At 37.2% G+C, this 11,565-nt stretch overlaps 1 protein-coding gene across 1 annotated transcript in view; it reads right to left on the bottom strand.

Moving 5' to 3' along the window:
• Window positions 1-3,919: 3,919 nt before the first annotated feature.
• The window catches only part of LOC114049955 (potassium channel subfamily K member 1), a 66,578-nt gene continuing 58,932 nt past the window's right edge, over window positions 3,920-11,565 (bottom strand). Inside the window, exon 3 of the mRNA XM_027871436.1 lies at window positions 3,920-9,698. Coding sequence (XP_027727237.1) covers window positions 9,439-9,698 — 260 coding nt within the window. The 3' untranslated portion in view covers window positions 3,920-9,438. The remainder of the gene's footprint in view (window positions 9,699-11,565) is intronic.

Below are 11,565 nucleotides of genomic sequence, written 5' to 3'. Positions count from 1 at the left end.
CAGAGGTTAAGTGACTTGCCAATGGTCACCCTGATAGTAAGTGGCTGAGGCTGGATTTAAATTCATCTTCCTGACTGCAAGCTCTGTGGGTGCCACTTAATGTGGATGGATACCAAGTGCTATTAAATGTCCAAGAGAGAAGGCAGTTATTGACTGAAGTTGAAAGTTCTTTGATTCCTTAGGAGAAATCTGCAGTCCTCTACGTATCTCAGATTTTACCGTAGAGATAATTGTTGAGTTTTTTCTTGTGATTTATGGTGAAAGCACCATAGTTTCCTCCCCTAGCTGCAGAGATCTTTGAGGGGAGGAAGTCATAACTAGAATGATCCTCATTCTTCCTCCTCCTCCCCCTTTCTCTACATAAATAAATGAGCAAACAAAGTATCAAAACCCCAAGGACATTTGTTTGTAGCCAGGGGAAGACCCCAATCAAAGAATAATAAGGGCCTGAGGCCAGAGGATCATTTTATCTAATAATTATAATAATAGGTAACATTTATATTATGCTTATATTTTACAGATGACAAGATTTAACCACAGATTGGCAACATGGGCTGAAAGTGAAGAGTTGAGAATGTCATTGAGCTTGAGAAACAGCAAAATTTCAAAGAGGATGAAAATGTGAATTCTGTTTTGGACACAATAAGTTTGAGATATCAATGGGGCATCTAATTTAAAATATCCAAAAGGCAATTGGACTTGCGGGAGAAAATCTTTGAAGAGTAGGGCAGGATATATGAATCCTGGCATCATCTTCATAGAGATGATAATTTAACCAATCAGAACCAATGAAGTTGCCAAGTGAGAAAACATAGAGAAAGCCCAGGACAGAACCATGAGGGAAAGGAAGTGGGGGTAGTATGAATCACCAGTGATGCAGTAAAGGAGTCTGAGGAGTAATAAGACAGGTAGAAAGTGGACTCAAAGTATAAAGTTGTGAAAAGAATTCAGGAGGAGAAGGTGGTTAATAGTGGCAAATGATGCAGAAAGGTTAAGATTGAGTATTGTGGTCAGGATTGAGAAAAAGCCATTCAATTTGGCAATCATGAGATCATTTGTAACTTTAGACAGTAGTTTTGGCTGAATTATGGTCGGGAGATAGATTTCAGAGAGGTTAGAAGATAGTGAGAAGAGAGGAAATAGAAGCATGGAGTAGAGATAGCTTTTTTGAGTTTGGCTGAGGAGAAGAGAGATGGAAGACAAGAGTTAGCAGGGATAGTAGGACCTGGTGAGGGATTTTTATGGATGGGAAAAACATTGACGTATTTGTAGGCAGCAGAAAATGAACTAGATTAACAGATAGATCAAGTCAGTCAATTAGCATTTTTAAGCACCTACTATGTGCCTGGTATGAAGTGCTTTACAATTCATTTGAGATTGAAGGAAGGGAAGAGAGTGTCATCAGAGTAGGATAATGGCTTTGGAAGGTACTGAGGAGTGGATGGATTGGAGGTCACAGAGAAGAGTGAGAAAAGATTTGGGAGAAGGAATGTACAGGAAGAAATGGAAAGATAGAAGACTATGATGAAATAAAGGCATTTCAGAGTCTTTGACCATAGAAGAGGAACACATGTGGGTGATGGGAAGATTAATGGTGAAAGTCATCTCTGTGTGTAGCTGAGGTGGAGTAGAACAGTAGGATGAAATTAAAATGGAAACTGGGGCCATATATAAGGATTCCTGCAGACTCTTGGCTCTTTCTTAGTGCATTGATTAGAAGCTTATACATTTATCTACTTATTTTTTTTTCAGGATGTTCCGTTATATCTGGTCCTAGCTACTTACTTCTTCTGAGTAGAAAGGGAAGAATGAAGGTAACTTGGACTGAAGGGTGCACCAGCATGCCCTTGATTTCATTATAATACATCACACCTCCTATCAGCCCTGCAAATTACTGAGATGGCCCAGTCAAGCTGTTACCAGAACCGGAGACATAGATATCTGCAAAAGGGCAAGCGATGGACCATGTGACTGGACTAAATTGGAGTTTATCTGTAGTTAAGAGGGTAGGACTCTCTTCAGAACTGGACTGTCTTTTCAAGTAAAATTGTTACTGTAGTCAGCATCCACAATACGAAGCCGATGAGCAGCTGGTTTGACTTATCTTACAATATACAAATTGTAATGTTCTCTTCCAGGGATATGTTGGAGACATATCACCAACCCAGAAAGGAGCTTGTTGAATTTTCAGAGTGAGCAATTACACCTCAGAAATTGGCAAATGCTATAAATCAAAGCTTGATTTATTGTTTTGTTGATTGTCTAGATTTAATAAACTGATGGAGAACATATTAATACATGTGAAATCTTAAAGTGTTTTGTGTGTGTGTGTACATATATATATATATATATATATATATATCTGTAAAATTTATTTTTAAAGAGAGCTAGTTGTTAAACATTCATCAGCACGGCCCGGTTTCCTTCTCACCCACAGGGAAAACTGGGTGGAGTAGCCAAAAGGCTACAGAATAGCCAGCTAGGGGACAGTGCTTTTGTTGTTTTCTCTTATACGTAACATGATTAGATAAGACATTGTAAGAAGAATATAGGGCAACCTCAGGCAGCCACTTCCTCTTTCTCCTAGGTCCCTGGCTATCTTTTAATTGGGGATGTTTAGGAAAGCCATGATTTTCTGGTTATTATAGTCAGGTTTATAATCCTCTTTGGCACTGGGTTCAGTCACACCCATCTCTACTCTTCCTCTCTCCCTCTGACACTCTCATGACTCAGAATTTCTAGACTTGACATGTGGCATTGGGATTTTAGTGAGAGACGATGTGGTATAATCCTTTAGTGAGAATGCATGTGCATCAATATCTTGAGAGTGAATGCCAACAGTTATATTTACCATCTATAAGTTATTTTTTTATAGAAGGTGTTAACTTTTTTTTTTCCTTCTCTTTTCCCACTTCTGGGTAGACTGGTATGACTGGAGGAGAAAGAATGTTCCTTTCTGAAGGAATGTATGCTGCTGGGTAGGGCTGCTAAAAGACAGAGACTAAAGAAGAAAAAGGGAAGAGCAGGAGAGATGGGGCAGTTGGCAAAGAACAATGGAGGTTTTTACCTTCAGTTTGCATTGGGGAGCTGGCATTGAAGAGTAAGAGAACTCTAGAGATGTAGCCTCATTTTGCTTGAGTAACTGATGTATTGGGTTGCTGTGGTGCAAGAACAGAGGAGTACCATGTGGAATAAGAGTTGAGAGAAAAAAAGAGTGCAATTCTGCCTCCCACTTCAATCAGCAAGGCACAAAGGGCCAAGACAAGGTTGGTGTAAGGAAAGTGCTTTATATTGACAGGAATGGAAGCTTCAGTGGAGTCTGGTTATAATATCTTAACATTGCAAATTGATGTTGGTTGGGGCAATATTTAACAGGACATGTCTATATCTGGAGTGTCACAGGATCATCTGGGAGGGATGTGGATGGATATGCACTGTAAGAATGAAAGTTTGTTACTGTAGCTTTAAGCAGAAGTATTTTTGTTGTGGATAACTGATTTTACACACCCAGCAATTCCATCTATTTACTAGAAAGGTAATGATTCACAGTTATATTTATTTATAGTCATGTCAGAACACTTACTTTGAGTCACTGCTTTTTATAAATCTCCTTAACATTTCTCTTTCCAAGCAAGCTCAAGGTTTCAGGTAAGTAGGATAGCTCAAATTGGATTTTTTAAGCCTGTTCTATAAAAATATATTAGGTGTATAACTTACCCCAGCCAGTTCACTGATCCTTAGCCCCCAGCTCCTTCTTTTGTATCTCCCACTCCAACACTGTAGGGCACCATTTCCACGAATGTAATTTTCACACGTAACCTTTGTCAATAGAACTGATTTGCTGTCATTGAGATTTGGGGCACATATCTCTACCATGTGACGCTCAAACACTGAGGCAAATACAGTGAGGGATGTAAGAATGATTTTATTATATTGCACCTTATATAATAAAGCACAGTCAGTTCAACAATTATCCCACTCAACGTCCTTATAAAGTAGCTCTCACACCTATTGTCTTCCTTGGATGCAGCTGATGGGATTAAAAGATTTATTAAAGACTTGATATAAGTCCCACTGATGATGAATTGGTGGGGCAGGGATGCAACCAAGAGTTCCCTGACTCTTCCTTATTTTGTGTTTATCTTCCTGGGTTATTTGATCTTTCTTGGGGTGGGGGAATCATTCTCCAATAATTCATCATCTTAAATATATATGCTTAATGGCCTCATCAGGGTTATGACCTTGGTCTGCAACTCTATATGTATCAATAAAGCAAAACTAAGCTAGACATCCCTTTTTTACTTGTTCCAATATCATCCTGAAGGGGATACAGTAATAGGGGGTTTTTTTTTGTCCTAATGACTTGGTAATTGCCTCAGTTTTTCTGTTTTTCTTTAGTCACAGAAACATGGTAGATGGATATTTTAAACAGCCTGAGTAATTTGCTCAGCTTCCTAAATACTAGAGGGAAGAGCTGCATAAATCCATTGCACAGCAGAATTAATTAATGCATACCGTTATAAAAGTCCACTATGGGCTGCTATTTTCCTCACAAATAGGGTTTATCTTGGTTTAGAATGACCAAGAGGACCAAAGATTTATGCAGTGCACTCAGAGGCAACTGCAGTGACGTTTAAAGTCGACCATGGTCACTGCTGAATTTGTAATAATAATAGGCAAGTTTCCAGTTTTAAGGTCACAGTGTTCTAAATTGTAATGCATCACACAATGTACCTGGTTAGTAACAATAGCAAAGGGGGATGTTAGATTTTTATAACGCGAGTAGGCACATCAATGAGGAGTATCCCAAGCAAATTTAAGTACTTAAACCAAACATGTTTTGACATCATCTATTTAAGGACAGGTGAGTAATGAAACAATGTAAAAATTATGGGCAAAAATGTGATGTCTTGGAAAATGGAAGCTACATAGTTGAGGTCTAAATTTCTGGTGCCTGAGGGATTTGCTATGTTTTTAGAGCTTAACAAATGTAAAAAGATTACACTGATATCACGCTGAAAACACTCCCCATATCATATATTTTTACAGAATCAGTGAGATAGAAGTGACCTCAAAAGATCTTCTAATTCATTCAACTGCATATAATTCATTCCAGTTTACTTATTAAAAAGTTATTAAGCATAGCATCATCTTCAAGGACAAAGGACAGCATGTTAAGACTGCAACAACTTACTTATCTGGTATCATTTGGGAAGCAACTGTTCCATACAATTGGATTCACCAGATAATTTGTCCCTTTTAAGCAGCCAAACTCCCCCTCAATCTTAAGAATTTTGCATTAAAAATCATTCTTTAAAATGTACTACATATTTGCTTTATTAAACCGAATTTAAACCTTCCTTGATGACTAAGGGCCATCACTATGAACATTAATGCTGTATTATACTCTAAAATAGTGATGGATGCCTTCAAGAGTTGAAGAGTGAAGAGCTATTTAGCGACATACTAAATGACCCTTAGACCTATACTGTGGATTTCTATGTTCTTGTGTATATTATTTTTAAAATAGTTTTTCTGTGTCTTCCCTTGCTCTCAGTAGCCACTTCTTGACTCTTGTACTCTCTCTTCTTTCTTTTAATGGGCTGTAGGTAGGGGAATCAGATAACCAAACTTGTTAGAAGCATGACTAGGTTAAGAGTGAACAGGCTATAGCTGAGTGACCAAGGGACCTTCATATAAGTAAAGGATATAAGAGTTCATGCATGGACTTTGTGACATTTATTTTGGTCATTCAGAGTTTTGTTTTGTTTGCTTCCTTCTGGGTTCTTGGTTGAGTTTCTGAGAACTGAGGTTGCCAGATAAGAAGAAAAACACTACTGTACAAACCATTGAAGAAATAAGTAATGAACACCAAAATAACATTTGCTCTCAAGTATACAACTTCATGCTTTCCTCCTCACATGACAGAGGTGTATGTGTGTCCAATTTTGATAAAATAAAAGTCTTTGGGAAATAAGAACAAATTTCTGCAAGAGAAAACAAAATATATTACATAGTGGTTCAGTTTCACTAAATATACAGTAGGCATCTCAGGTCAATGGCAAAGCTTTTATTATCTCAGTTTTTAAAATATAATGAAAAAAATTTTTTTTTTACTAAATTCACAGAGGGATGATATATTGAATGATAAACACATTTTCTAATGTGAAGTACAAAGTAATTATTTCACTTATTTCACCTAAAGGTAGACATCGACATTGACCAAATCTCTTCTTAGCATGAATGCTCTACAGAAAAGAGTGAATCACAACACAAATGGAATATACCACACAATCAGGAAATAATATTCATAGAATTCTGAATTATGAGCAATAAACTGCTACTGGCTCCTTAATGTTAATTGCTGTTAATATAAGTGTTTTGGGTAATCTGGATGGCCATAAGGGGTAAAAAATGGTGATTTACATTTGCTGGTTTTCCCTTCACCTTAGGGTCTGAAGGTTCAAAATATACTTGGTGTGGTCTTATTCATTTTCATAAAAGGCACATGAGGGTGGTATGTGGAAAGATGACAATGTCTGTTTTAGAGCAAAGAATACAATACTCGTTACTTTAGTTGTCCATCTAAAACAACCCTCTACTGAGTCCACTGAGTCACATCATCCTCAGGATAACTATTCAGTCCTTCCTTTGATTATCCTCTCCTTAGAGAATTTGTCTGAAAACATTCTAGGGCATATCTTTTATTCAGTGACCTCTATACCTACACTCAAAAGGACAATTTCTTTTACTCCCAGAACATTTCCCATAAGACTGTCCTTTCTCCTCATCAGAGGTCCATCAGTTATACTATACCAGTCAATTCCCAAAACCATTTTCCCCCATTGTTCTCCCTTCTTTTCTCAAGGACAGCAATCTCTGCTAGAATCTCTTAAGTGAAAATGCCCTGTGATGCAAAAAAAAAAAAAAAAACCAAAAAACCTTTGAGTAAAATATTCATCTTTTTGTTCCAATCACACTATCTAGAATGCCCTTCTTTAGCATCTATACCATCCCACAGACCATAAAATATTTTATTTTCCCATACGAGAGGGCATCAAATGGCAATCAGTAGGCACAATTCCAAGGTTTCATCTTTTAGGACCCTATCAAAGCCAATAATCCAGTTCCATTCCTGGTTGCATTTTCCCATCCTATTCCTCCACTTACATAAAGACAATTAGAATTTTATTGATGACTGATGCAGTGAATGATTGCAGAAGAAACCCTTCCTTTAAATTCCCATCTGAAAAAAAATAGTACTTTCTTGCTTTTTTCCTTCACTTTCCACATGTGTAAAGAAATCACACCACAATTTTGAGAGAATTAATGAATGTGTCGAGAATATATGGAACATGAAGTACTCTATTAATGCCATTGTGATACATAGTAACCTTTACAAGCTCTTTTCCTCCTACTCCTCCTCCTCTTTCATCATATTTATAAACGCCTTCCTCTCTTGTACTAAAGCCAGACAGCTGTTGCTAACAAAAGCCATTTGCTGCATCTAATACAATGTCAGTATACCACCCAAGTGTCACTTATCATTACTTTGATTTATACCCTCCATCAGCACCAGCCTTCAACTTTGTGCCAATCAACGACAGACTGTCAACTATTCCATCCCCTTCATATCTAAAATGTGTTTCTACACTCTCTCTCAATTTGTCACTTAGCCAATAACTTCCCCTGCATGGGATTGTTTCTCCTCTGCAAAGGCAAGGTGAATATGTAATGGAACACCGGGAAATATAGCAAGTCTATGGGGCAATGGGATTAGGTTTCAAGGAGATCTGACAAAAGTCTTTGGGTTTAAACCTTGAACAATAAAATTGTGCTGATGAAACTAGTTCACCAGGATAGGAATTGGCCACTGAGATTCTACCACAGACTCAACAGAATACTTGGAATGGATTCTATTTCTATTTGACAAAAACATGGTTTTCTTCAGTAACAAAAGGACAATGGAAAACAGAAGACTCCATTTTCAGAGACTGCCGTGAAAGTGATCAGACAAGGAGTGGGTTGGCTTAATGTTGCACATAATGTAACTCTGTGTGTGTGCGTGTGTGTGTGCGTATTTTAAATATAGATTAGCCCTTTCATAAATAGGACAAATTGTAACAAATTGGCTTGAAGTGAGTCACATAAAGTACTAATTTTTTCTAACAGTCAAGTCCATGATCATTCCAATATCAGCATCCCTAAATAACATAACATACAAAAAAGATAAGAAATGTTTACCCTGTCACTGAGCATTAGTTAGCCCTCATGGTAGTGTTTATTTTTCCTACTTGAAATTTTAATATTTTCCTCTACGCATCATTGAAAACTGTTAGTTTTATGGTTTCTACACAGGAGTGAAGAGAGCCCATAGAGACACTCAAAGTTTTCCCTGACATAAAAGACATTAAGTGTAGCCACAGGCCGTACACTTTTGTTTATTCCATTTTATGAATTTTAAACACTTAACTGAATTAGTTTAACCAGACTGGACCTTTGTCTTATATTTTCTTGGTTGAAAGTTCTGTGCTTTTGAAAAAAGTAAATGACTGCAAATCACAAAAAATCTTACAAAACTGTCTTTAGCAATCTTGACTTCTATACAAATGACATTCTTCATTCTTTGTTCACAAAAAAAGAAACTTTTACAAATGTTTCAAACATTTCACAAAATATGACTGCAAGAGAAAAACGTTTCTTGCAGTTCCACATTCTGTCTAGTCAGTCCTAAACATGATTCTATTTCATTCACTTATCAAGTGCAGCAGTTCTGAGTTACTTGTTATATAAAGAGAGAAAACAAAATCTATCTACAACTCCGGTCTAAGAAGTTCACTGAATTCTAGGGACCTACCATATATATACATATATATTTATATACACACAGGATATAAACATATTTATACTTTCTATGTACACATGTATTAGTTAAACATTATAAATAGTTGGTCTTAACTTAGGTTCTACAAAAATAATCACTTTGGAGGGGCACATGCAAACGGTATACAGGAGAGTAATTATAAAACACATTGCTAAGCCTCTTTCTTAAATATAAAGTTTTGCTACGCAGCTGCTAAATGACTCAAAGACAAACCAAAAATTTCTAACTTCAAAGTATAAAACCTGCCTCTCTCCAAGCATTATTAACCTCTCCATGGGGTCATTGTTTCTGGCATTTCTCACCTATCTGCAAAGCCCAGTCACAGAACTTCTTACAGGTAGAGGCTCCCTCCCCTCAGATACTACATTTCCCATCCGAGCCCAGGCTTGCTTGTTTGTATTTTTGTTTTTCAGACCTCAGATAACGGCTATCTGCTTAAGTGGCATCATCATCTTGGCTTTCACATTTCCATAAAAATGAACAAAGGCTTTTTTCTATTTCTGACTTGCAGAGACATTAGTGTGCTAGGACAATGGGAGGGAGGGACCCTACTTTTAATTATTGGCTGAGCCATCAGAGTAAGTGGATGCCTGAGCCGCAACAAATGGCTCGTTCTGTTTCTGATCCTCTTTCAGGCCTGCAGCTTGGTCTGTGATGGAAGAGAAGGAGAGTTGGTCATGTTCCATGATGTGGACCTGATCTTCGTCCTTATCCTTCTTCACGTAGAACATTTTTCTAAACTTTTTGAGCTCGTGGAGTTCACAGAAGGTTTCCAGAACCACCAGCATGGCAATGAGGCCCAACAACAGGTAACCTAGAAGAGAAACAGTGTCTCTAAGGCTGTCCACTGCAGTTTTAAAACATACCCCTGCCTCCTTCTTCAAAAACCCCAAGCCACATCGAAGGCCCAAACCCATGGCTTGAGGAGGTAAACATATGACAATAGTTTCATTAATATAAAAGAAGCTTCATTACAAAGTTTTGACAAAAAACTGAATTCTGTGAAATCATAATGACTAAAGGAGAAATCAGAGAATATGCTTCCCTGAACTCTTTGCAGAGGTGGGGGACTCAGTGTCTGGAACACTGCATACATGGTCAGGACAAGTTGGTTAGTTCTGGTGAAATGTTTTCTTTTTTATTTTCTGTTACAAGGGATGATTCTCTGGGTAGGAGGGAGGAAGGATATTTTCAAAAATGAAGTGAATATTTAAAAAACAGATCAATAAAAATTAAATTTTTCTTTAAAATTTCAAGATCCAAAGCCCAAAGAAGTACTATTTTGAAAAGATAAAAAATGGGTGCTCAGCCACAATTTCTGATTTTTACTAGTACCAGCTTATCTAATTACTATTTCCAAAGAAACGTATTTACCAATATTTATTGGATTATATGTATCTAATAGAATATAAGCTCCTTGAGGGGAAGGGCTATTTTTCCTTTTCCTTTGTAACCCTAGTACTTAGCAAAATGCTTTGTATATGTAACTACTTAATAAATGCGTTATTTATATAAGAATTTTCCACATGAGACCAAGATAGTACTCTTCATTCCTGATTTATAAAGAGAAACATTTCAAAAGAAATTTAAAGAAGCACATTAAAGCTCTGTAATTCTTCATGTGGCTGTTTTAAGAGAATTGAATGCTCTTGTAGGATGTTAACTCCTTGATCCATATTTTCCCTGTGGAACAGAGATTTCATAATAAAAATTACAGTTTGAGCCAACGGAAAATTTGAAGAGTTATGCTAGAAATGAAGTAGGCCTCTCTGTAGCTATTTATATTTCCACATAATCTACCAGCAGGCCTAAATCTTTTCATGATTTCATGGTAATTCTTTTGGCACATCACTGTTCAATTTGGCAAAAGAATGATTAACCCTGCTCATTACATTTAAACTATAGGACAAAGATAACTTCTAAATGAGTAAAGCAATGTTCCAAAATGCGGGCAGAGAGAGTTTGGAGGAATGGAGGGAGGACATAATCTTCAAAGGCTAAAATAAAAATTCATTTTTAATAAAGGCAAATTCATTACTAAAGTTAGAAGAATCAGAAGAATTAAAAATCCCATCCACCCCTCTTTCCCCTATGACTACTCCCTTTTAAAATTCTAAGACTTGAAAACTAGTTTCAGACAGGCCCAGAGGTAGATGAGCTAGTCTCTGTGGTATCCTTGGAATAAACAGGCGTTTGACACTAAAAGAAGGGGAATGTTGCATTTGCCTTTATCAAGTAGTTTTTCCCCTAAAGTCTTCAACAGACACAGAGAATTTCATGACTTCTTCTTCTGGTGACCTGGTTTGGCAGTGTCACCCCAAATCTTAGCTTCCAATTCTGTTCATGAAGCTCAGAAGCTGTGTGGGGGCTCTTTTCAGAAATAGCAGTGATGTGCACATACAATCACAGAGCAAATAGCCTCTGTTAGACTGTGTCCACGGAAAATGCTACTTAGACACATCTACACCCAGCTACAGTATAGCTGAATGACAACACATGTCTCTCTCCCCCTTTATTTTTCCCTTTCTTCTTCACCCTCCACATGCAAACAAGCTTTGACCCTGAGGATGATAAAAAATACATTCCTGTCTCTAGCCTGTTCTCAAATCTCCCAGCACACACTTATTTCATGGGAATGACCTTAAAGCACAATATTTCTATTGAGTGTTGAAATGTAACCA

This window comes from Vombatus ursinus, unplaced genomic scaffold, assembly GCF_900497805.2.
Source record: "Vombatus ursinus unplaced genomic scaffold, bare-nosed wombat genome assembly UNPS02014798.1, whole genome shotgun sequence".
Classification (NCBI taxonomy): domain Eukaryota; kingdom Metazoa; phylum Chordata; class Mammalia; order Diprotodontia; family Vombatidae; genus Vombatus; species Vombatus ursinus.
Note: the sequence above shows the minus strand (reverse complement) of the source record. Positions and strands in the feature narration are given on the sequence as shown.